This window comes from Sciurus carolinensis, chromosome 8, assembly GCF_902686445.1.
Source record: "Sciurus carolinensis chromosome 8, mSciCar1.2, whole genome shotgun sequence".
Taxonomy (NCBI): Eukaryota; Metazoa; Chordata; class Mammalia; order Rodentia; family Sciuridae; genus Sciurus; species Sciurus carolinensis.
This window is the reverse complement of record NC_062220.1, coordinates 11,491,158-11,518,924: the sequence shown is the minus strand read 5'-3', so window position 1 is coordinate 11,518,924 and position 27,767 is coordinate 11,491,158. Positions and strand designations below refer to the sequence as shown.

At 40.1% G+C, this 27,767-nt stretch overlaps 1 protein-coding gene across 2 annotated transcripts in view; it reads right to left on the bottom strand.

Moving 5' to 3' along the window:
- Positions 1–27,767, bottom strand: part of Tpk1 (thiamin pyrophosphokinase 1) — a 373,012-nt gene that overhangs the window by 92,117 nt on the left and 253,128 nt on the right. For both annotated transcript variants that reach the window (XM_047562215.1, XM_047562216.1), the window contains one exon: positions 19,519–19,630. In XM_047562215.1, the coding sequence (XP_047418171.1) occupies positions 19,519–19,630 (112 nt within the window). The remainder of the gene's footprint in view (positions 1–19,518; positions 19,631–27,767) is intronic.

Below are 27,767 nucleotides of genomic sequence, written 5' to 3'. Positions count from 1 at the left end.
TCACAGTCATCACACCTGGCTCACAGTCACACCTGACTCACAGTCACACCTGGCTCACAGTCACACCTAGCTCATAGTCACACTTGGTGCACAGTCACACCTGGCTCACAGTCACGCCTGGATCATAGTCACATCTGGCTCACAGTCACACCTGGCTCACAGTCACACCAGGCTCACAGTTGTCACACCTGGCTCACAGTCACACCTAGCTCACAGTCACATGTGCCTCACAATCATCACACCTAGATCACAGTCACACCTGGTTCACAGGCATACCTGGCTCACAGCCATCACACCTAGCTCACAGCCATACCTGGCTCACAGTCACACCTGACTCACAGTCACACCTGGCTCACAGTCATCACACCTAGATCACAGTCACACCTGGCTTACAGTCATCATACCTGGCTCACAATCATCACACCTGGCTCATAGTTACACCTGGCTCAGAGTCACACCTGGCTCACATCACACCTGGCTCACAGTCACACCTGGCTCACATCACACCTGGCTCACAGTCACACCTGGTTCACATCACACCTGGCTCATAGTCACACCTGGCTCACAGTCAACACACCTGGCTCACATCACACCTGGCTCACAGTCACACCTGGCTCAACACTGCTCATTTCATTCCTGCTCTCCCATTTCTAGGTAGACCTGCACATACCTCTCTCTAGCTTACCCACCCGGATTCCGTCTTCCAGTCTCCCCATGCATGTTGCATCCACACTTCAGCAGCTCTCCCTGTGTCTTCCATCCCTCCCTGGGTCTCTGGAGTTGCTTGGTTCATTCTGGTCTTTCAGCATAAACAGACTTTCTTTGATCTTGGTCATAGGGACCTCCTGGATAAGGAAACCTCCTTAATCTATGTATCTTCCTGTATTGCTGATAAACTTCTTTGAAAAAGCTTAATAAATGTGCAGGCATTTATTAAGGCATTTATTAAAGAATAGATAGCTGGCTTCTGTACCTATAATGCTTTATACTTGTCTGCATTTTCAACACTGACAAAACTAATTCCTCTAGTAACATCTAACCATTTGAATCTCTTTTGTATCTCAACAAACTCATGAATCCTCTTGAAGTGGCAGCTTCTTCCCTGGAGAACCTGTACAATCCTTTCCTCCTTCTGCCCAGCACACTACTGTCTCTCTACCCTTTTTTGCCGGTTCTATAATTTCTTACCCAGCTGTAAATATGGCATTTCCCAACACTAAGTACCCACATTCTCAGTGACTTACTCCTCCAGTTGATAGTGCTTCAGAAATGTGCAAGGTCTAAATATAGAAATGACGGAAGGAGTCAGTCTGATAAGAAATCTTACTATTAATCAATGCCTATTAAGTATTTAGCATAAGGACTCTAGCTAAATAGGACAGGAGCAAAACCTAAAGGACCCACAAACTAAGTATGCAGCCTAGATAAGTAGATTAAAACAAACAACAAAATAATTGGAACAAACATAAGCCCACCTTTTACACTTATATAATACTGTTAAGAATGTCCCATAGGAAACAATAGAGTAAGCGGAACTGAGATTTGCTGTTTACTTTCTTTTTCCAAAGCAAATATTACAAGATTCATGAATAAAAGACACACTAATGAGAGAACCAATTTCATTAGCTTTTGTTTTTATAATGATACTTGCCTTCAAATTAGAGGTTTTTTTGTGTTTGTTTGCTTACCATTTTCAACATCTAAAAGGGAGTCTAAATGAAATGCTTAGACATTGACTCATGTTCACAGAAATGAGGGAGAAAAAGGCATTTCCGGGAGCAGAGGACTCATTTGAAACTCCAAATATCTCCAAGGAGTTGAGGATTTCCAGATTCCTCCACTTCCACTTCCTTTTGACACACACAGACACACACATACATACCCCAAAACTCTTCTGTGTTCACATTCTCAGTTATATCACTTTAAATCATACTAACTTCTGGCCCAGTTTATATCTACCCTTAACATTCAACCTATCCTTTATTATTTTAATTGCCTTAAAGACAGATTTCATACATAAAAACAGAATCTTGCTTCATTTTCCATTGCCATAGTGCAAGCGATTCTGTCCTCTTAGAGAATTCATGTGGGTAGAATTCACTTGCTTATTTAAAAGTATTGCTAATGACATAAAATATGCATGATGCTCTTCTAGACAATAGGAAGAGACACAGTTGAAAAGCACTAAGTCCTGCAAGCAGATCCAGTGTAGTAAAAGGAACAAGAAATACGCATAAGGAACAGCACCGGCTGGTATCAGGGGCACTTCAGGAGTTCAGAGGAAAGAGAACTTGCATTTAGTTAGGGGAATTTCACGACCAGGGTCACCTGCAGTGGCCCTTGAAGCTGGGGAAATGCTATAGGGGACACACAGGTGGGGGGGATGAGAGGGGGCGAGGCCGGGTATCATGGAGGAAGTGGCATGGACGTTGGCATTCAAATGCCTCTTCTTTGGCTCTCAGAAGGAGAGACTAAAATAGCACATTCTACATTGAGAATAAAGACGAAGACTACTGTAACAGGTGGAAAGCACTTTTGTGTTTAATACACAGTCACTCATCTTAAAGATGAAAATCAGATAGTACAGTCGGGGAGAACTGCAGTTGTACATGCAGCAGGACTGCAGGAGCAGCCAGTCAGGAGGAGGAGGCTGCCGGGACGCCCTCCTTCCTCACCCTGCCCCGCGAGCAGGAATCAGATCCCCCACCTTCATTACTGCATCCACCTACAGGGACGAACCCAATTTACTGAATTCTGAGAGCAGTTAACGTGCACCACGCAAGGCAGCAGGAGATAAAACTTTTTACCCTTACTTAGAGAAAATAAGCCTTGGTGAAATATAAGTCCACAAAACACGCAGGTTTCAATTTGTACTTTATATGTCAAATTTATCTTGCCCACAGTGCATCTTTCCTTCCTGGAAGATATTTCTCACTTTTACACTGCACATAAATACTTCTCTAAATGGTTAAAAGTAAAAATTATCAATTCTAGCTGGTAGAAAAAAAAAAATCAGAAAGCTTTCTTAGTTTGATAATTATTTTTTCCAAGCGCTTTCTTCAAGGCACACACACACACAGAGGGGAAATAAAAAATCAGATTTACGGATAATCAACAGAAACACTTTTAATTTGAAATTAAATATCGTCCCCCGGAACGAATGAGTGAAAAAGGTCCAACATGCAACCCTGCGACTGCGTGGCGAAGACAGCGAGGGCTGTTGGCACTGGTGTGGGGGGGATCAGGACACAGCTAACGAATCATCCGTGAGTCTTTCAACTGATGCTTCAGGTCTGACTCGGGGAAGATGAGCAATGGTTCTAGAGTCCCCACCTCAGGTGCGAACATGACAGCACAGGACAGAGATGGCACGGGACGGCTGCCTCTACAGTGTTCACGGCCACTGTCACACAGAGAACTACAGCACATAACACCCACCAGCAAGGTAAGCGTGGCACCAACCCCGACAGCCTCCTCCAACTGCTCCTCGTGGGAGCCCTTCTTCACTGCCACTGCACAGAAACAAGGGAGGACAGGGACGTCTCCCCAGAAAATCAACTCACGGCAGTTACGATCTGGACTCCTTCACTTCTCTGTGGCTTCAGGAGCCCCAGTTCCAAACTGAGGGGACCCGTAGACCTCACCTACCAATACTCTCTGTACCCACAAGAATCCAGGTAACTTCCCCAAATCGCACCATCCGTTGTTGACAGAGTCAGAACTTGAACCTTGCCATCATCTTTCCTCCATATGACTAACTGAAGAAAAGAGCTTCATATTTTTTTTTTTCTGCCACATTTCAGGGAAACTCAAGCTAGAAATTACACTCAGAAAAGGCAAGTTATTTATTATGCAATGATTCTGGAGATTCATTTTGTCAAATGGCTTATAGCATTGAGCTATTCTCTTTTTTGGACTGTTTTATAAACTTCTCAAAGTCAGAGATCTTTTTCCTCTCTTGTTGTGTCAATTCAACTCTCTTTTCTGGAAGGTGAAAGAAAATACTGTAATTCAGTATTGTACCCTGTTAGCTGAGAACTTACCTACTGATTATGTAATCTGTACCTTGATTTTCTCTTGAAGTACAGCAGCATGCATCTTATTATTATGCAAGCATTTGCTTCACATAACCTTATTTGGACTATAGAGATACACACTCTGGTGCACATGCATCTGCTTTGGTCTGCAACCTTTTGTTTCCCCAGTTTGATCCCCACTTCTTTTAGTTAAATCCAGTGTTCTCCAAATATTTTCAGTTCTTTCACAATCTGACTCCAAAGAACGTGGGGGACAAAGTGGCAGCTCACTGCTGAGAAGCCTGACTGTGGTTTAAACCTCCTGCAATTGCATCCTAAACTGTATTATTATTGTTCTTTCTTGTTCACCCTCGGATCTCTAGGCACTCAAAACCCCGTTGAACCATTTGTTCCCCTTCATGAATGCTAAATACTTTTCTTTTCTTCTGTGGAACTACTTGCCACAAGTTCCTTGAGAACTAGGATGAATGGCAACATTGGGTTTATAATCACCCCAGAAATAGCTACCACACTGCACCCAAGTTCCATTTAAATGACACCCTCTGCAACCTACCCACACGCTTGCTTGTGCATCTGAAGTTCACAGGAATATCTCAGTTTGTGCCCATTAAAATCAGGATTTTAATGCTAAGGTGCTTATGCTCTCTCTGCTTTGCTTTGCACCTGTCCAGTTTCAGGGAAAACTCTTTTGAGATAAGTTATTCCACCATGTCCAAAGCTTTGAACAATAAATCTGTCTATTAGTGGTGATTACTCAATTTTAAGTGCATAGAGGACTGAGTCAGAAAATATGAACTTGGACAATTTATTGAACATCTTGTTTCTCAGTTTTTTAATGTATAAGATGGGGATAATAATACTTACTCTACATTAATAAAAAGCTTGATGTCATACAAATGAGAAAGAGTGTAGAGAAAAGACAGGGGATACGTGAAAAAGCTGTTCAGAGTACGAAATATTATGATTTGGGCCCAGAAGAAAATTCTACCCAGTGTACTGTTCCCACAGTAAAAGTTTATCTGCAGCACCCCTTGATTCTTTCTCTACAATTCATGTAATCACCAAAGTTATTGCTTTCTTGTCTCAATATATTAACTGGACGGCTGAATGCCCACAGCCCACATCTGAATCAGCACAAAAATGAAACCTGGAGGAGGGAAACAGAAAGGGACTCTTGAGCTTCCACCAAAGTCATTCTCATCCGTCAACCTGCCCACATAAATACGGGAAATCAACTCATTTAAACAACTTGGGAGGCAAACCTGAGCTGTAATAGTGTCCCTGAGTGCAGGTCAGCGAAATACTGGCCTGCACACAAACTCCCATTTGTCATATTCTCTACAATGCATGTTAATTGTTTTCATATTTAAATGCCCAGAATCAACCCTAACAAATGTGTTTGTCAGGTTGTTGGGAGTTTTCTACAAACAAAACAGAACTACTATGACACGGAGTAAATTATAGCTGGTTCCGTGTGTTCTTAGCAGAACCACACAAGGGCAAGGACTTGAGAGAAGAAAATCATTCGTGTCTAGTTTAGATTTTAAAACAGAAAATAGCTGGTGAAACATACGTTTAATCCGAGTCTGCAGTGGTCTATGTGTCACTACTCTTCTATGCCTGAAAGTGTAGCATTGGTTTACAAATATAATATTTGAAATCCGACAGAATAATGTATTCTAAAAAATAATAATGTTCCTCCTTGTATTCTTCTAACTAGAGAAGTGATATCTACTGCCTATCAACTTTACTGTCCCCAAATCTGGTCCATTTCATAAAAGCTGAATCTTGTGGTTTCCTCTGATTACCAACAGGCGCAATCATTTCCCAAAGCTAATATTCAGAACTTGTCAATTTTGGTGTCTACAACCACAGACTGACCAGATGAATGTGCACAATAAGGAAATCCAGACCTCTGCTCTGCCGTAGCACTGGCATGTGTGTGTGTGTGGAGCTGGAGATGGAATGGTGATGGTGTACCCACCAGCAGTTTGATTTTGTGTGCATTCGGTGGAGTAACTGTTGACAATTGGACTGAACTTTAAGGACCTTTTAGTTCCCGAGATTCTAAGGATATGAGGTTATAAAAGCTACAAGGAAGAGCCAAACTCTCTGCCTCCTGTTTTCTCCACATCTTAATCACACATTGGATCACCACCTGTCGCTGGTAGAAAGTTATCAGTCTCTCGTATAAGTATGGCCTCAAAGGTTAAAGAAGAGAAGAAATTTAAAAGGTTAGAGAGAAAAAATAGGACTAATAAAAGAATGGTAACAACCCACAGGTGAGTGGAGCTTTATCTCTGCCTAAGCCAACTTTCCAACTTCTTCATGGTTCCCAAGCATCAGAATATACACTTGGCCAATCTTGAGTAGGAGCCCTGGTGCATCAGTGAGCTTTTCCTCACTGCGACCAAAATTCCTGACAAGAGCAATTTAGAAGAGGTATTATGGCTTGGATATGAGGTCTCCCCCACAAAACTTCTGTGTTAATGCAGACATGTTTGGAGCTAAAGCAATTAGATGATGGGAGCTGTAACCTAATCAGTGGATTAATCCATTTGATGGATTAATAATTTTAATGAACTAAATGGGTGGTGACTATAGGTAGGTGGGGCATGGCTTGAGAAAGTGGGTCTCTGGGAAAATGCCCCTGGGGAACTGCACCTTTTCCCCCTGGCTTCTCCCTCTTTCTCTCCGCTTCCAGCCTGCCACAACGTGAGCAGCTTTCCTCCACCAGGCCCTTCTGCCATGATGTGTCGCCCTCCCCTCAGTCCCAGAGCAATGGAGTTGGCCAACCATGGACTGGACTTCTGAAACCGTGAGCCAAAATAATCTTTTCCTCCTCTAAATTGTTCTTGTGAGGTATTTTTGTCATAACAATGAAAAGCTGACACAGTTGGAGAACAGAAACCAGACTGACTGGAAATTGCCATCCTCATTGTCTTATATGGGCCCCAAATAAAACATGTCTACATAATTTGTCTTGAGTCTTTACCATGCTAGGTAAGACCAAGATGAATGACAGCCCTGAGAGACGTTTTCTCAAAAAGAATATAAATAGTCTTCATGTGTCAATTTTCAGTCATTCTATAGATTCAATGACAGAACAATTGTATTCAAGAAATATTATTTCAGAAAATGGTTAAATTCACTGATTGTAGACTTGATATGTCAGACTGCATTAATAGTCTGCCAAAAAGATTCACACTATAATCCCTGTAAGCTGTCATGAGGTTACTTTAGTGGCAAGAGGGTCTTTGAAGATATGAGTAAGTTCAAACCTTGAGGAGAAATTACCCTAGATTATCCAGGTGGTCATGGCAGAGTCGCAACTTCCTTAAAAGAGGAATGCTGAGGCGTCAGTCAAAGAAAAAGTTTTGACAATGGAAAAGAGGTCAGAGAGAGAGAGAGGTAATGATGCTGCAGCCCAGACAAAGAAGGAAGGGATCAGGATCCTTGAACATGTATTTAAATCCACCACCAGACAGGAACATTTTCTATATGGAACAAGAATCCCTCTGTGCTATGTCCTCCCCAGATCTGCATCCTGTCTGCCAGATCTCCTTTACTTGTGTTTTGTTCCTGATGTCCTTACTGATTTCTCTAGTTTCACTCTTGAATGTCTGAACTTTGGGAGTAAATGTCAGTATTATCCTGACACTAAAAATAAACAAAGACAATATGAAAAGAAAATTACAGAACAATGTCAATTAGAAATATGGATGCAAAGATCCTCAACCAAATACTTCAGAACCAAATCAAGCAACATATAAAAAGAACATCATGACTAAGTGGAACTCATCCTAGGCAAGCATGCTTATTTATTATCTGAATTCAAGTACAAGAATACATTGTATAAACAGAATCTTAAAAATCACATTTATTTCAATAGGTGCAGAAAAACATCGGAAAAAATTTCAATAATCATTCATGATAAAAACCACTCAAGAAACTAAGCACAGAATGAAACGTCCTTAATATTATGAAAAACTCACAGCAAACATGTACCTAATATCGAAATACTGAATGATTTCCTTTAAAGATTATGACCAAGCAATGATGTCCACTCTCACTGCTTTTATTCAGTGTTGCACAAGATGTTCTAGCTTTAGCAATGTGGCAATAAAACAGAAATAAAAAGCATCTAGATTTGAAAAGAAATAGTCAAACTACCTCTGCAGAGACATGATCTTGAATACAGAAAACTCCAAGAAATCTACTGAAAAACCATTAACACCAATAAATGAATTCCACAAAGTTGTGAGATATGAGCTCAGCTGGTAACAATTGGCAGGTAACAATCTGAAAATCTAATTAAGAACACAATTCTAGTCAGGCACAGTGATGCATGCTTTTAATCCCAGCAGCAAGGGAGGCTGAGACAAGAGGATCACAAGTGTTGGGACTAATGACACGTTAACTAACTCAGGCTGACTCCTTACTCCCTGGCAGGTGAGCAAGATCAAGGCCTCAAAGGCGGTTTCAAAGGTTAATGACAATAAATCGGACCACCGTCAGGGATTGGTTAACAACAGTTCCGCGAACGTGATCAGCTCGTGCTTGCCATATAGTCCTATGAGACTCTCACCTGCATGAACCCCCGTGCCTTGCTGACCTTTAAGCTGATTGGTTCCTGCCTAGCTTCCACCCTACATAAAAGCTGTGTGACTTCCTCAATAAACGAGTTCCTGATGTGACTGGTCTCCCTGACGCATCTGATTGTCCTCCACCCAAGGGCTGGGTGCGGGTGGTTAGTTGGCCCTAGCTTTCCCGGTCTGGCCTTGTTGGGGAGTGCTCCCTTCCCTTGTCGCTGGTTGAGAAGAGCAAGGGGGCTAAAGACCCTGACACACAAGTTCAAAGCCAGCCTCACCAAGTTAGTGAGGTCCTCAGAAACATAGTGAGACTCTGTCTCAAGATAAAAAATAAAAAGGGTTCTGGATGTGGCTCAGTGGATAATTGCCCCTGGGTTCAATTCCAAATACCAAATCCAACAAACAAACCACAAGACACCACAATTCTGTTCACCACAGCATCAAACATAATATAATACTTAAAATTTAATTTAATAAAAGAATTGCAAAGCTAATACTTTAAAAATGTGAAAAGAAATTTCAAAAGATCTAACTAAATAAAAAACCTATGTTCATGGATTGGATGATTTACCATTGTTTAGATGACCAGTTACAGAATTCATACAATCCTATTAAAATCTCAGCTGATTTTTTTGGCAGAAAACAATACACTGATTTTTGACCATTACCTCGTACTACATAAAAATTAAGTCAAAATGGGCCTAGAACCTAAATCTAAGAGAAAAAACTGAATTTTTAGGAGAAAACAGGAGTAAATCTTTATGACATAGGATTTGGCAAAGAATTCTTAAGTATGTTACCAAAAGCCTAAGTAACAAAAGAAAAAAAAAAAAAAAACAGATGAGTTAGACTTCCTCAAAACTAAGAGCATTTTTACTTCAAAGAATACCATTAAATGAAAGAAAAGGGAGCCCATGAGGTGGTAAAAATATTTGCAAATCATATACTTCATAAGGGACTTGTGTTCAGAATGTACAAAGAACTTTTAGAGCTCAGTTATAAAAAGACAAACTACCTAATTAAAAAATGGATCTCCATGAAAGAGACATGTGGTCAATAAACACAGGAAAGAAGCTCCACGTCCCTGGCCAGAGGGATGTGATGAGACTACCAGGAGATAAGCTTGACACACATGAAATGGCTACAATGAAAAATTCAGATAAAAATAACTGTTTGCAAAGACATAGTGATGGTGGAACTCTCAAAAGCTGGTGATGGGAATATAAATGGTGCAATCGCTTTAGAAAGCAGTCTGGAAGCTTTTCAATAACTAAGTATAAATTTATAATACGATCCAGCCACTCTACTTCTATGTATATACCCAAGGGGAATGAAAGACAGAAATTTGACTTAGAAATTGTACAAAACCTTTATAGCAGTATTACTTATAGTAGAAAAAGATAATCCAAATGTTCATTAATGTGTAAGTAGATAAAATGCAGCATAACCACATAGCAGAATATTATTCAGCCATGACTAAGAAATGAAACACTGATAAATCTACATTGATGAGCCTTGAAAGCATTAAGATAAATAAAAGAAATCAGTAACAAAATCCCTATATTATATGATTCCATTCTTATGAAAGTCTAGAATAGGAAAATCCACATAAACAGTAATTAGAGAAGGAGCTGTGTAGGGCTAATAAGAGGGGATAGGACTGGAGGCTGATCACTAAAATGTAGGTGGTTTCTTTTTGAAGTGATGAGCATGTTCTATTTGGTAATGGTTGCACACAGCCCTGAAAATATCAGATATTATTGGATTGTTCACTTTAAATGGGCAAATTTATGATATGTGAATTTTATTATGGTAAAACTGTTTATAAGAAAATGTCCTTGCTTTCTAGCTTAGTTTACTAGTATGAGAATCAGCTCTTACCTTCTAGAAGGTTATATTGTCTGATTCCTTTTGCTTAGCTTGCTCAGTCATGGCCCGGATGTGTTAGACAGAGAGAGTGTAGCATACCCACGTCTTTGCAAGACCATTTCCCAGTGCACAAATATGGAAGTGACAGATCAGACCTTTGTTCCCAGCACTGCCTCTGACCTGTTTTATACACCATGGAGTTAGGTGGTGTTTTGCAATACCACAATACACTTTTTTAAAAAAAATGAACACAATAGTTTGTGGTCTCTTAAACATCCTAATTTTTTTTTTTTTTTGCGGTGCTGGGCATTGAACCCAGGGCCTTGTGCTTGCAAGGCAAGCACTCTACCAACTGAGCTATATCCCCAGCCCACAAACATCCTAATTTTTAAAGGGTAAGAGAATGACTCATATAAATCCAAAGTGAACATGTCAAATATTTTATGACAGACATTGATTAAGAATAAAGTTAATAAGCAAAACCTGGTCCAAAGGAGAATGCAAACTACAGACATGTCTATGGACCACCAGGATTCCTGAAATTAATCTATTAATAGGAAACTGGCCAGTTCTCAAGTATGATAAACCATGTGTTTACACAGAACAGAACTTCATTTGGCTTAATATGAATTGGAATCATTTTCATTATGATCAGTCAGTTAATATCAAAGTACGCAAAGGTGCAAAATAATAAAAGTTGAGGGGCTGGAGTTATGGCTCAGTGGTAGAGTGCTTGCCCGGCATGTGTGAGGCCCTGGGTTTGATACGTGGCACCACATAGAAATAAACAAAATAAAAGATGCATTGAAGACTAAAAAAATTTAAAAATAATAATAACAAATGAGTAAAGCCTAAATGCCCATAGAATCAGAAAACCTCTAAGCCAGTCCTATCAACCAACTAAAAGATATCCAGGATTTTTCTTTTTTTTTAAATCTACTCTAAAGACTTTTTCAGGTTTTCATGACAGGTTAAAGAGTAGCATGTTCATGCGTATAGTTTGAGAATTTAAGTTTCTCTGCTATTTGATCCATCAAATTTTATCAGTTATAAAGTGTGCATTTCCCCCCACATTTTTTCAATTATAAGTAATATTATTTTTGTTCAAGTACATATAATAATAATGCATACAATAAAACGGCACCTTAGATGTGATAAAACGCAATAGTTTCACCAATATGCTAACTCGAGAAAATGGTTTTGAGGGTAGACAACCTCCGTTAACATACTCCTTAGGGAAGATGGTTTGAAAAAAAGGTGCCAGCTGGGATTGATGGCTCACACCTGCAATCCCAGCGACTCAGGAGGCTGAGGCAGAAGGATTACAAGTTCAAGGCCACACCCAGAAATTTAGTGAGACACTGTCTCAAAAAATTAAAAGGGCTGGGGATGTAGTTCACTGCACAGAGTGCTCTTGGGCTGGATCCCCAGTACCAGCCCCCCCAAAGCCATTTGATATCTAGTTTATATGAAAAATTAAACATTTTAATTCAAATGAGCATGAATTAACAATTATGGAAGACTTAAGAAACAAAAGACAATTTCTTTGAACTGAACAGGATGATGTCACAGTTTCAGAGTGCTTTTTATTTTTTAAAGCACTGGACTGGAAAATCAATAATTAAAATAATAACAAATGTCTGAACATAAAGAACATCTCACACATTAGTGGCACTAGTTCAGTAGAAGTCACAACCTACATGGGTACAGCCACAGCTTAACTATGACAATGGAATTAGCATCTCTTTGTGAGTTTAATGGAGTGAGCATTAAGAGTGTTTGTCTCCCAAATACATTATTAGCAAATATAATTTTACACATGCATAAAATGGTCCCATATTAGGGACCCTTAGTTTTAAATTACTCAAAAATTTTAATAGAGAACTCCTGCCAAAAAAAAACCTGGTATTTGTATATCCTTACTTACAATTTTATTCTTCAAAAAGATGAAAAATCTTTTAAAACTGTTTTCTCATTTTTTTCTTTCAAAATTCTTTCACTTGAGTTAGGAGAGCTGAGTCTCTTTTAGTCAATACGAAGAACTTATTTCCTTCTGTCATTTACTTCTGTATTTCTTTGAAGAAATACAAAAGACTGAACAATAAATACATAATTTTGATCTCAACTTGAGTGTTATAAATGAGAGGACTGGGAAAATGGACAGGGACTCCATTTAATATTTTCCTTAAGCAAAACTGGAGGAAAGTTAGAAGTCCTATTCTGTCCCAAAGAATTTTATTTTTCTTCTTAGCCACTCCATTCTCTCCATTTCCTGTCCACAGTTAACCACTTTCCTTGTTTTCTTCTCTTTATTTCAAGTTCATTTCCCTAATCATGGAAATGTGGACAAACGACTAATTAGAGCTATGAAATGCTACTTCCTGTAATGTACCCAGCTGCTCTCCCCGCCCTTTCCGGTGCAGCCATTTCCCCGCCTCCCAACTACCGTCAGTCTGTGCACATCCTAGCTAGCTATTGGTTCATCGGTCAGCTTGCAAGTATCCTTCTCCGTTATTGGTCCCCTGTTAGCCCAGCGGGATTCAGCAGCTTCATGGTAGCTACCCCGCCATCTTTTCTCAGGCTTCTCTCTCTCCTACTCACTTTCTCTATCCTCTTCGCTTTTCCACTCTCTCTGGCATGTACCCTTTCTCATTCCCTTTCTTTTCCTCTCATTTTCTCTCTTACCCTGCAGGGAGACACTTTGTTTGCTTAATAAACTCCCTTATGTGATTTCCCGTGTCCGGCGTGGTTTCCGTGGGATCCCTTACACTTCCTTATCTGAAAAATGGGCAGTCCAAACTGTTGCAAGATTTAAGCTTTAACGGACTTCATAAAAATCAAATGTATAATGCCACCTGAGTGTTACTGCAATTATACACGCTGGTCCCATCCTTCTTTAAAGGTCGGGAACTTGTGGAGATGACACCTCTGATGGACTCAGTGTAAACACTAAGAGATGGGGCATGACTGTCGACATGAAAAGGAAACTTGATTCTTATTACTCCGTAGCAGCCTGCAAACCCTGGTGAATTCACCAGGATTACCGAGGAAGGAAATCCAACTCTGAGTCGTGATAACTCACGAACACAAATTAGTGCATCAGAGAAGGTAGCTGTTTTCCCGGGAGAGAGGAGATTTTGCAAGAGGTGGTTTGAGTAAATCCTTGAAGAGAATCCTTTAGAAATCCTGGGAACATGGTGCAAGGTTGAATAAGGTCACCAGAAGGCGGAGAGGAGGAAACTGCAAGGGGGCAGAGGCCTGTGTTGGGTTCTGAAGGAAGGTAGCCAGGGCAGGGTCCTGGGCTCATGCTTAGGGCTGATGGCAGCTTTATTGGAACCTCAAACACACAAGTCTGAGGTTCAGATTTCCCCAATGTTGAAAATATGAATCTTTGGATATTTATATTAACAATTTCTACTTTTGTCTTCAGGAATCAAATTCTGATTAGAGTCAGCTCAAATTACAGTTGTAGCTTCTGCCAAACCTTATCCAAGCTTTGCTGCTGGCTCTTCCCACTTAGTGGGCCCCCCTCCCCACACTTGTCTTCTCTACTGGACACAGAACAACCAGGGAGGCAGTGAACACAAGCTGGCAGCATGGGAGCCTCCGTTTTCTAAAATTCTCCTGATAACAGATTTAGACACTTTGGATACAACATCACAAATGTCCTCTAGCTACTATGTGAAGCTCACAATGAAACCAACTCATCAGTGATCAAAAAATGAAGAAGGGTCTGGAACAAAGAGCAGCTGCACAGACCATGTTGGCTTGTTCCTTTAACTAAGTAAGACAACTTTCTTTTTGAATAAATGGGAATCAGGAATCAAGGTATTGGGCCTCTATTTTCAGTAGCTTCATAAGTATTGGGACTGATTCTCTATATAAATTCAGGCTATATCCTTAATAGAAGGGTAGATTTGTGAATTAGTCTGATAAGGCTGCTATAATAAAATGCCATTTACTGGGTAGTTTATAAACAACAGAAACTTACTGCCCAAAGTTCTAGAAGTTGGAAGTCCAAGATGGAAGTGATGGCAGCTTTGGGGTCTGTGAAGGGTCTGTTCCTTGGTTTACAGATGGCACCTTCTTGCTGTGTCTTCAAGTGGTAAAAAGGGCAAGGAATCTCTCTCCTTTAGGATAATCACATTCACGAGGGACCTGATCACTTCCTGAAGGCTCCAGCTCCTCACACTATCACATTACTAATTAGTTTTCAATGCATGAAGCTGGAGGATACAGACATGTAGAACCTAGCAGTGAGAAAATCACTAGATTGCTAGAAAAGCTTCAGAAGAAGGAAACTTACTTGTCTCAGCCTGAGCTTGGACAGGGGCAGGAAAAAAGAAAAAAGACAGACCTCAATTCCTTGTGGTTAAAATTTATACCGGAAGTTTCTTCAGGGAAACCTTATACCTAGACAGTTAAGGGGTCCAGGACTGCCATATCTCTGGGCACTAGCAGGAACAGTGCCTGAATTCTGAGCTAGAAAGACACTTCCAAGGAAGCTTCCAAGTACTGCCAAAGATAAAACCCGAAATGTGAACAGACAACCAACTATCTGAAACCACAGGACCAAAGAGACCATCATGGGTGAGAGTGAAGGAAATACTGAAAACTGCAGAACGAGACTACAAAGGAGACAATGAAACCAGGATGACTAGATACACACCCTTCTGTGTTCTGCCAAAGACAGGCTGTCATTTCCTAGAACTTGTATCAATTAAGAGAGGAATGGGGGACTTTAGATTATGTAGAAGGAAATGAGAGGGAAGGGGGTATGAACAATGGTGAACTGAGACAGGCATCATTACCCTACGTAGATGTATGATTACACGAATGGTATGAATCTACATGGTGTATGACCCTAGAAACGAAATGATGCACCCCATTTGTGTACAATGAATCAAAATGCAGTCTGTAAAAAATTAAAAAAATAAGTAAATAATGAAAAAATTTCTAAGAAAAGAAAATAGTGCCAATTAAATCATGGTACTTTAATTTTTTTTACCAATTCAATGAACTACATAATTCATCTCAACTTCTGATATTTAAGAACTCTGCAGGAGGGGCTCTGGGGAGGTGGGGATCTCTGAAGGCCCATGTCCTTCTGTGGATGCTGCCCAACACTCCTCTCTTCCCCTTCCTCCCTCCTGATGCTCCTGGGGGACACAGTGGCTGGAGAGCAACAGACCTGACCATGAGGCACAGGCGGGAGATACCAAGAGAAGCACCTCTGCACCGTGAGGAAGCAAGCACAGGCTTTCTTAAAGCAACCATGCAGCAAGTGATCTCTATTTGTTATTGACTGCAGAAGAAAGGGAACTTGACTATGAACAGAAACATGCTTGTCTGAAGAAAATCAAGTGAATCTATAGTCACATTTTTAGAAATAATAACAGTGTTCAGCAAAATTAAATGTAACGCCAATAAAAATTATGATTCTAAAATTTATGATGAAAAGTAAGAAGCCAGGAATAGCCATGGAAATTCTAAAGAACTAGGCTGGAGATTCAGCTGACCACAATCCAACGCCTATTGGAAAGCCCAGGAACCATGGCCGTGTGGCATCAGAACAGCAGTAGCAAAACTGAGGCAAAAGGGCAGAGATCCAGGGAACACCCACACCTGCAAAAATCTTTGGAGAAAGGATGATAAATGATTCTAGGGTAACTGACTATCAGAAAGACGAAAATGGATCCCTATCTCATATCATGCACCGAAATGAATTTCAGGTGAAACAAAGGCCTAAAACTGAAACCAAAAAACTAAAGTGAAAATACCTTTGTAACCACAGGGAATAGTGATGACTTCAGACATAAATATTAGCAACATTAAGGAGAAAGACTTAAAAATTCCTCTGCATTTAACTCTGTTACCTTTCTTCATATAAAAACAAATAGAAATGCCAGAGGAATCAATAGCCTTAGGGGAAAAGAGGCGAAAGAAAGCAGCAATCCACAGAAGTGGATTCACCATGGCTAACAACTGCATAAAATTGCTGACCCTGGCCCGCTGGGACCACAGGGAAATACCAGTTAGTCAGACTGGCAAAAGTGAGTTAGTCTGACAATACCAGGAACTGGGGAGGGTGTGGGGCAGGGCAGTGGTGCCCTCGTGGGTGGGTGTCCTGGCACACCCGCGGTGCAGGGCATTGTGGAGCATCCAGCAGAGGTAGCACTGAGCATCACAAGTGTTCACATCCCAGAGAAACACAAGACACAAGTCAATGCATGTCCAGAGCATACTGCCACGGACTGCAATGCTATAAATATTACTAGCTTTAATGACACTTGGAACAGTTCTCTTCTGGGAGATGGGACATGGGTAGCTTTCATACTTTATTACTATTTTTTGTATTTTTAAATTTTTATTCATTGTATACAAATGGGGTACAACTATTGTTTCTCTGTTTATACACAAAGTAGAGTCATACCATTTGTGTAATCATACATGTACATAGGGTAATGATATTTGTCTCATTTTATTATTTTTCCTTTCCCCTACCCCCCTCCCCACCCTTCTTTTTCCTCTATACAATCCATCCTTCCTCCATTCTTTCCTCCCTCCCACTCCATTATGTATCATCATCCACTTATCAGAGAAATCATTTGGTTTTTGGTTTTTGGGGATTGGTTTATTTCACTTAGCATGATATTCTCCAGTTCCATCCATTTACCTGCAATGCCATAATTTTATTCTTCTTTATGGCTGAATAACATTCCACTGTGTATATGTATTGCATTTTCTTTATCCATACATCTATTGAAGGGCATCTAGGTTGGTCCCACAATCTAGCTATTGTGAACTGAGCTGCTATAAACATTGATGTAGCTGCATCATTGTAGTATGGTTTTAAGTCCTTTGGGTATAAGTCAGAACGTAATGTGAGATATGACAAATTGATAACAGATGAATCAGATTATTTTTGGAACTTCTGGCATCAGATCTTGGAGTGTGTGAATGGGGAGAGACCAAGTCATGTGGCCACCTGAGGAGGATTTTGACATGTCTAGGACGACATGCTTACCACTGACCCAGGGAGAGAGCAGCCCCTGACTAAGCACGGGTAGACCTTTTCCCCTCTGCAAGTCCAAGCCCACTCCAAGGTTATGACAGACAATCTAACATTGACCTCGGGGCTCTCTTCCCAGACGAGAGTGCTGAGTGAATTGGGAGCCCTCTGTGAACAAAGTCTATCCACTCTTCTTCAAGTCGACACAGTACCATTCACATTTATTGTTATTCTTTTTAATGAGCTAAAAGAACCCTCAAGTAGGAATTTTTCCATAGATAATTGATGAAAAAAGCTCTTTGGACTCTTATTTCTCAAATACTCCTTGAAAGTTGCTACATTTGCACAAACATGTAGACAAAAAAATGATTATTTCCAAAGTCAAAGCAATCTGTAATCACACAAATATATAACAACATGTTGCGTTTAGACAGGATCAAAAAACTACCCCAGGTGGGAAGGTTAAGAGCCCTGATCCCAGCCTGCCCAAGGCCCCCTTTCAAGGGAGAGCTCACACACAGAACTGGGATGTTTTCAAGAGCACCGAGGAGCCGTGCCTCCTCTTCTGGCCCCTCCCTGTCTCAGTAGCACAAGGAAGCTGCTCACCTTGTTCCTGTCTAGCACCGGCCCCCAGTGGTGCCCTCACCATTCCATGCAGGAGGAAGTTCCCCACCGTCCAGGATGGGTCCTTGGAAATAATGGGAATTTTTAAAAGTAAAACTGTTGTTTCAGGCTGGAATGTTCTCAAAAAAGCTTCTAATGGGAGCTCATGTCAGTTTCATCCAAGAGCTTCAAAGCCCGTCACCTGTCTGGTGCACTGGAGGAGACCTGCTGTAGCTGTCCTTTCAAATTCTGATGAGTTCTCCAGACATGTGTTTCAAAACATCTCCAGCCTTTCCTAATTGTTTCAGCAGGAACTGATAGAAAGGACTTCTAAGGAAATCTTTTTATCTTCAAAATATTTATTTCCTCATGGAAATCTAAGAGTTTTTCCCATATTAAAAAAGAATGACAGGATTCCGTACTTTACACGTACAACCTTGGAGATACTGGTTAATCGGGGAATGACAGCTTTGTTTTTCAGTAGATCTCTTTGATTAAATTACTGTTATTCTTAACGACTAGAATGGACTAGCTGCACAGTGCCTGTTGGTTTCCTCTGGAATCAGGATTTAGTTCGTAAGCAGATCCCCCTCATTTTTTGTTATTTTAAATCTGGTACTTTTTGTATAACTAAAAGTTAATACGGTGGATGATAGTTGGACATCTTAAAATTTAATAAGGGCAGCTATCACAGATTGTGCTATCTCAAAGGTTTGACGATGAAAAGAACTTTCTGTTTAAGTTAGAGCAACTATTTATAATAAGCCAAGAAGTTTTCATGGGCACAAAACCATGAAGAAGTTGGGCAAAATGTCCACAGTGGTGACAGCAAAAGAACAATCCATAATGAAACTCGGACCTCATCAAATTAAATTAATTAACTTAGTTAATTAAATTTCAGAAATAAAATACAGGCCAAGAACTCCTAGAAAATATTTGCAAGTCACTCATCTGATAAAGGTCTCTTATCTAGAATACATGAAGGAGTTACAACTCAGTCCAACAGAACAACCTAATTCAGATCTGATCAAAAGACCTGGATAGATATACAAAAGTCTCATAAGGACAAGAGAGGACATTTGATGCCATTAGTCATAAGGGAAAGGCAAATCAAACCCCAGTAGGACAGCACCTTCACAGCCACCAGGATGGTTATGATCAAACCAAGCAAAACAAACTAAACAAAAACAAACAGATAATAACAAGTGTGGTTGAGGATGTAAGAAGCTGGCAAGCTCGTGTGTTGCTGGTCGGAAAGTAAAATGGTACAGACACTTTGCAAAACAGTCGGGCGGCTCCTCTGTGGCTTACATGACGAGACACCTTAGGATCCAGAAATTGCACTCCTAGACAGCAAAACAGACACCAAAAAAGGAAACTTCCCTCTAAGGAAGGGTCTACTTACTGAGGTTCCACTTCAGGCCTGTGGTCGTAACCTGGCTGCATGGTTGCCCAACAGGAACGAGGCCGCACCAACTTCCTTCCATCCCAGTGCCCACCAGCAGCCTGTGCCTTCCCTGCAGGAGAGGAGGAGTGGTCAGCAGGAAGGTGAGAGGCAGGAAAGGAGCTTCGTGGGCGCTGCAGACGTGGCGGCCCGCACCCCAGCCCCTCCTGGGTCCATCCTCCTTCATCTCAACAACACAGGTGTCAGGTAGACGCTGAGTGATCCCAGGAACTTTCACCTTGATTAATCCTAACAGGAATTTTTCAAGAGTGTTTGTTACACATTTGGGAGCCCCTGATGGGAACTGGAGGCATCGACTCTGAAAAGTAGAGGAAGAGGTCTGCAGGCCACGGCCACGGGGAGATGTCCAGGTTGGGTCAGACGTTCACTTAAGGGGACCGAGGTGGCAATGAATGGGTAGAACACAGGGCATTTTTAGGGCAGTGAGACCACTCTGTGTGAAACTCTAAAGGTGAATACCTGACATTATTCATTTCTCAAGATCCACAGAAGTACTGAGCAGCAGAGTGAACCTTAATGTCAAGGACGGCTTTGGTTAATAGTAACATGTCAACATCAGTTCATCCCTTGTAACAAAAGAACCATATTAAGGCAGATAATGGGGGTGGGGAGGAATACTGTGTCTCATCTGCTCACCCCCAAACTAAAGTCTACTCATTTAAAAAATGCCCCATAATTATGGTTTCTCACCCTTATATAGGACCAACATCAAGGGGACAGGGTCTGAAAACTACGCCAGATACAGTGCCACCCAAGACGAACACAGAGCCACTTCTTGGAAGCTGGTACAAACTTTTCTGTCTTTTCCCCTGGGAAACAGTTTTTTTTTTTTTTTTTAATTAATTAATTTATTTATTTATTTATTTTTTGCGGTACTGGGGATTAAACCCAGGGCCTTGTGCTTATGTGGCAAGCACTCTACCAACTGAGCTATATCCCCAGCCCTTTATCTAATGCAAATACCAAATGCAACACAAGTGATCCTCCCTCCATGTCAACCACAGCGTGCACGAACCAGTTCACAAAGAGTAACCAAGCCTCCTTATGCTAAAAGGAGGTGCGGGCAGGGGCTCCTAGAGATGCCAATCTCCTTAGAATGACTTTGGTTTCAGTGGTGAAGGAGCAGGTGTTGGTGACGTTTTGGGGAAGGTGGATTCTGGTCCAGTTTCCTGCTCAAAAGTTCCCGTCCTAGGGCCCGAAGAGAAAGTACCACTTTACAGGAGGTCACAGGTAATCACAGCCTCCTGGGCACTGGGTGGCCCGAGAGCTGGAAGTAGGAAGGCAGGAGTATGCACAGGGTCAGATCTCTGTGCCTCTGCTGGTGACATCATTTCTGACAACCAGACCTGTTGTTAGAGGGTGACTTCCTTACTTAACAGAGAGGGATTCCTATCTTACTGGCTTGTCTTACCTTTGGTGTATTACAGTTAATTCCTGTTTCTTAACATGATTTTCTTCCCTCTGTTTTTGGTCTGCTTAACAGTGTGGCAATGGTTAGCTGATACATTAGTGTGTTTGGTATGTTTGATGAAGGAAAGAAGGAATTATTTTTCAACTGGTGGATATTAATTCCCTAACAGAAATTTCAACTTACATCATATAAAGCAAAGGAAACAGCACATATACATGTTAAGTTTTATTTTCCCAGGGAGAGAAATGGCCGTTATAAAATCGCTGATTTAAATCGCACAGTAGTAAGCCTTCTCATGTAGCTTTGCTATGTATTCACTGCTTTCTTCATTATTTTAAGAATCAACAGAACTTAAAATTATCAATCTGGGAATAAACTCGTTTGTGGACCTGAGAAGTCGCAGATAGGTCTTAGCCTACAATCAATTAACATTTTTTTCTCTTGTTCCCCAAAGGTGCTTTGCCATCTGTGAATGGTCTTTGTATTTATAAATATGCAAATTTTGCTTTTGTGGTTAAAAGGCAGCAAGCAGCATTATCCTTTCCTCTAACCTTAAGCCTATATGACATTTTTAAAAAGTGAATAACTGTATAAAGGAACTCTGTTTATTCCTGGATTTCTCAATTCCTAACAGGTCTGGCCTATACGTGCCTTGACATAGGCAGGCGCACGCCTGATGTTACAGAACTTCCTCAGGATTCATGCCATCGCTGAAGACTAGAGGCACGTGAACTAATAATCTGCTTCCATCCACTCTCATGAATCATGGCACGGGTTCCTGTTCTGTCCTCTGTTCTGAGCTAAGATAACTCTTTAAGTCAAAGGCAGGTCCACAGAGTAAAGAAGGAACAAAAATCAATCACAGTCACTTCTCTGTGATTATTGGAACATATCTAAAAACCTTCGTAAGGTATGAAGTTCTCATTTAGTCAAAGGTAACAAGATGTGCTCACACGGCACAGGGTCTGGAGACTGTGCTTACTATCATGCTGACAAGAAGTGCCACGGGGGCACTTGTCCTATATTCCAATTCCAAGCTAGAGCACAGGTACATCCAAGTGGATGCCTATGAAGGGCGAAGAAATCTCTGTCATTTTGTTCTGTATTACACCTTGTCTTTGCAAATGACTATGACATAACAGGGAAAAAAATTAAAGCTTACCTATATTTTGCCTTTGAATAATACCAAATATAGAGGCATATGAATTGCTCACATCTGAGTCCTTAAATCCAATAACTACACTAACATTCATACTAAGATCCCTTAAGATCTCACAAAACACTTGGTAAATTAACAAGATCATCCATAACCACCAAACACGGGGAGACCATAAGGATACTTCCTAGTTGGTGTAGAAGATTCAAAGAGTGGGTGCCAATGAGAGTTCATAAAGTAGACAGCCCTTCCTCAAATTGCACCTAGCACTCAACCTACACTCTGTGGCTAACTGCAGCTAAAACTGCAGGCACACAGAGCTGCACGCATGGAATGGTCCTGCAGAATGGACCACCACAAGGCTAGCCTTGGGTAGCTCATCTTCTGTTACTTTGTTCAGGTACTTTAAAAATATGCCAACAAACACTGCAAGAAATTAAACAGCCTGTAGGATAAAACGTGAAAGAAGAAGACAGAAGGATCTGCATTCAATTTCCCAGAAGAGGTTACTTCTTGTGTACCAAGACAAACTTGTGCTGGCATATTTTCATGCTGGGATTGTTCACAGGATGAAAAGTAGTCACAAGAGAAATGGTTACCCCAATGAACTTGCCGTTGTAAAACCTCAGACTACAAGATTTGTATATTTTCTTTGATTCTGCACCATAAATGTAGAATTCAAAATAGTAGTTTGGTGGGCTTATCTGAAAGAGCCTGTAGTGAATCAACGCTACCTCTGATTATATGAAGCATACATACATACATGCTAAGTAGAAGCCTATAAGGTGTGTGTGGAGGGGAGGAAGAGGGGATGATCTAGGGTATTTCCTTCTGAAAATGCATTAATATCTTATCTTTAGATAGCTTTTTAGAGTTTTAGATCACGTCAGATAATTTTCCAAAGTGTTCTGCACAGAATACAACTGCCAAGGTCAGAGAAGATTGGAAAAATTGCTCCCCGGGTTGTCCTCTTGGAAGTCGCAATGTCTTGGTCAGCACGTCTGTGCTCCAGGTAGTTTTGCAGCAAAAACAAACAAACACACAAAAACCAAAAGCCTGTTTTTCTGAATGAGTGTTGTCCAGACTCACCTGCTGTTGAAGTTCCCTGCACCCCTCAAGAAGGACCGCACACTTCCCTCTGTGAGTTGCTGTTTGTGACACCACTTGGAGAAACGTTGGCTTGGAATAGTAGTTACTTTGCAAACATTGTCTGCAAAATGAGGTTTTGGCTTAATATTTTCATGGCCAGAACACTTCAATGATATGTCTTAAAATAAATAAACAACTTACACTGGATCTTTGTTTTGGAAATCGTTCAATACCATCATGCTGGAATCACATACTCTCTGACATTAGTTTTAGACGTGCTCCCCTATTAGGCAATTAATACTTAAGTGTCATCCCAAAGAAAACCTTCTTACAGACAACTGAGTTTAAAAAGTGAAAAATATTTATGAAAAAAACTGCTATTGTTAAAGACAATAAAATACTACTAGGAGGGGCTGGGGATATAGCTCAGTCAGTAGAGTGCTTGCCTTGCAAGCACAAGGCCCTGGGTTCAATCCCCAGCACCGCATGCAAAAAAAAAAAAAAAAAAATACTACTAGGAGAGGTTAAAATTTTGATTAACCTCCTACCACTGGACTATTTCAAAATAAAACTGATGAAGTTGAAGTCCACCCTTTGCTTTGTATCACCTCTGTATTTGTGCTTTTTTACGATGTGTTCAGCCCTACCTTTCTGTTTTCCTTTATTCGAAACAGAAAAAATAATCTGCTGAGCGCTCTCACATCAAATTGTCAAAAACTTATACTTGAACCCTCCAAAAGATGCTGACATTTTAAATGATGACTTCTGAAGACAGTATTTGTCCCCAAAGAAAGCATTCTCAACAGGACAGGAAATAAGTATTTTAAGTCAGAGTGATCTCAAGAGTTTTGAAAACTTTTTTTTTTTTTCAGATGAATGCTCTTTTCCTTAGTGTGGAACAGGATCAGGATGCCCACATCCTCCTGTCTATTCCTACTCTATTGCTGCAGCCTTAATCTGGACAAACCCCAAAGCATAGGGCACACCCTGCTTCTCCATGATCCTTCCATGTATGCAGATTATGTTCTTCTAACTGCTACAATGTTTAATCATTTGAGCCACAAAATGGATGATTTTGCTACTGTCCTGCTTCTCTCAGATGGATTCACATTGTATCCACAATAATAAAAAAATATTTCTTTGAAAGCAAGGAGACTTTTTTTTTGTTCTTTTTAGTTATACATAATAGTAAAAACCATTTTGATATACTTGTAAAAGATTAGAATACATCTTTAAGTCCTTTGGGTATATGCCAAGGAGTGAGATAACTGGGTCAAATGGTGGGTCCATTCCTAGTTGTTTGTTTGTTTGATTTTTGTTTTTTGTACCAGGGATTGAACTCAGGGGCACTCAACCACTGAGCCACATCCCCAGCCCTATTTTGTATTTTATTTAGAGACAGGGTCTCACTGAGTTGCTTAGTGCCTTGCTTTTGCTGAGGCTGGTTTTGAACTTGAGATCATTCTGCCTCAGCCACCCAAGCCCCTGCGATTACAGGCATGTTGGCACGTGTCTGATTCCATTCCTAGTTTTTTTTTTTTTTTTTTTTTTTTTTTTGAGGAATCTGCATACTGTTTTCCAGAGTTGTTGCACTATTCACAGTCCTACCAGCAATGTGTGAGTGAACCTTTTTCCCCACATCCTCATCAACATTCATCATTGCTTGTGTTCTTGATAATTGCCATTCTGACTGGAGGGAGATGAAATCTCAGTATAGTTTTGATTTGCATTTCTCTAGTCGCTAGAGATGTTGAACATTTTTTCAAATATTTATTCACTGTTTGCATTTCTTCTTCTAAGAGGTGTCTGTGTAGTTCCTTTGCTCATTAATTGACTCGGTTATTTGCATCTGGTGTTAAATGTTTTGAATTCTTTGCACAACCTGAAAATTAACACTTTATCTGAGGTGAGGGTGGCAAAGATCTTCTCCCATTCTGTAGGCTCTCTCTCTTCGTACTCCTGATTATTTCCTTTGCTGTGAAGATGATTTTTAGTTTGATGCCATCTCACTTATTGATTTTTGATTTTACTTCTTACACTTTAGGCATCTTATTGAGGAAGTCAGTTCCTAAGCTGACATGTTGGAGTGTTGGGCCTTTGAGTATGTGCAGAGTTTCTGATCCAATTCCTAGGTCTTTGATCAACTCTGAGTTGAGTTTTGTACAGAATGAGAGATAGGGGTCAAATTTCATTTGGCTCCATATGGATTTCCAGTTTTCCCAGCACCATTTGCTGAAGAGGATTTCTGGTCTCCAATGTATGTTTTTGGCGCACTTGTCTAGTATGAGGTAATTGTATTTATAAGGGTTTGTCCTCTGTGTCTTCTATTCTGTTCCACTGGTCTTCATGCCTGTTTTGGTGACAATACCATGCTGTTTTTGTTACTATAACTCTGTAGTATAATTTAACATGTGATATTGTGATGACTCCTGCTTCACTTTCCTAAGGATTGCTTTGGCTATTCTGAGTCTCTTATTTTTCCAAATGAATTTCATGACTGTTTTTTCTATTTCTATGAAGAACATCATTGGAATTTTGATGGGAATTACATTGAATCTGTATAGCACTTTGGGTAGTATTGCCATTTTGGCAATATTAATTTTGCCTATCCAAGAACATGGGCGGTCTTTCCATCTTCTAAGGTCTTCTTCAATTTCTTTTTGTACTGTTCTGTAGTTTTCATTGTAGAGGTATTTCACCTCTTTTGTTAGATTCATTCCCAAGTATTCTTTTTTTTTTTTTTTTTTTGAGGCTATTTTGAATGGGATAGCTTTTTCTAATTTCTCTTTCAGCTGATTCATCATTGTTGTGTAAGAATGCAATTGATTTATGTGTGTTAATTTTGTATCCTGCTACTTTGCTGAAATCATTTATGAGTTCTAGAAGTTTTTTGGTGGAGTTTTTTGGGCCTTTAAATATAGGATCATGTCAACAGCAAATAGTTATAGTTTGAGTTATTTTCCTATTGACTCCCTTTAATTTCTTTCTTTTGCCTAATTGTTCTGGATAGTTTCAAAGAATATGTTCAATTGAAGTGGTGAAAGAGGGCATCCCTGACTTTTTCCAATTTTTAGAGGGAATGCTTTCAGTTTTTCTTCATTTAGAAACATGTTGGGCTTGGGATTGTCATACATAGCTTTTACAATGTTGAGAGTATGTTCCTTTTGTCCCTAGTTTTTCCAGTGTTTTAAACATGAATGGATGCTGTGTTTTGTCAAATGCTTTTTCTGCATCTATTGAGATAATCATGTGCTAATATAAGGAGTCTTTTTTTTTTTCCTGTTAGATATACAGCACAGTGGAAGGAACACATAATTATATATCTAATAAATATCTGATTGGTTAATTGATTAGAGTAAAAGGTAAAAGTATGTCAACATGAAAGGGTGTCAGCATGCTATGGAAAGTCATCGTTTTCAAGATTTGAGTAGATGAGTGAGGGTCTAGAGGACTTGAAAGGCTCACAAGGGAGACCTGGTGCTCTGTGTCCAGAGGATGTTTGTTTAACTGTACCCTAGAACCAACTAAACACAACCAATACTTACAAATCCTCAGTCAACAGTTCTCAAAGCACAGTTAAAATGCATGTACCGTATACATTTTTATGTAAATGTATACAGTACATTATGTACTTTTATGTAAAATAGAAGCTAGACTACTGCCTCACTGAATTATTCTCAGCACTAAATATCATAAGATGTGCAATGTTCCAAGAACAGAGCTTTAGGCATTTATATTATAAATGTTGATTTAGGTACCCTTCTTCTATCATGTTTAATTTGAATATAGGCTTTATTTGTATCCTTTTCTATTTTTTTTAAATTTAGTCACCTTGCCCTAGTAATTTGTAAAAAGAAAATAAGTGTGATTATCCTTCATTAGACTAATGTGAAATATTAGGAGAGAGAAAAATAAACTTTTTTAATTGAAACATTTTTATAGTATACTTTCATTAAACATTAAGATATTTCAGGGAGAATCATATCTCCATGATATAGAAGCTTTGGTCTTTACCAAATTACTTTCTATTTCCTTCAATTTGTTCATTATTTTTAGAAAAGTTTAAGACCTTCTGAGGCCTCATGTCTGGTGCCATATCCAAAGTGCAATCTTAAAGTTATTATTTTGGAATTCTCAGTATAAACTGAGCCTACTGCTATGGTAGCACAAGGGGTTTTTTTTATTTTTATTTTTCAATGCCAGCAATAACTTAGGTAAAATTCCTATCAGATTCATGAATCCACTGGACTCATTCCCCACGTTTTCTCTCGAATGGTAAAGCAGTCGCTGGGAATGCCAGCACTGCAGAATACATATGCATTTTCCTCCTTGTCTTAACTGCTCCAGCTTCCTTACCGGAAAGGAGCTCTGCAGAGCATCCTACCATAGCCATCAGCTTCCCACAGTGTCCCTAAACATAGCTGTCTCTCCACCTACTCTTCCCTTTTGTCAGATCAGGTGTTCACCAAAGCCCCAGGAGCTTCCCTTTCCTGTCATCCAGAGGCTGCAAGTCCTCGAGACAGGTAGAGGGAG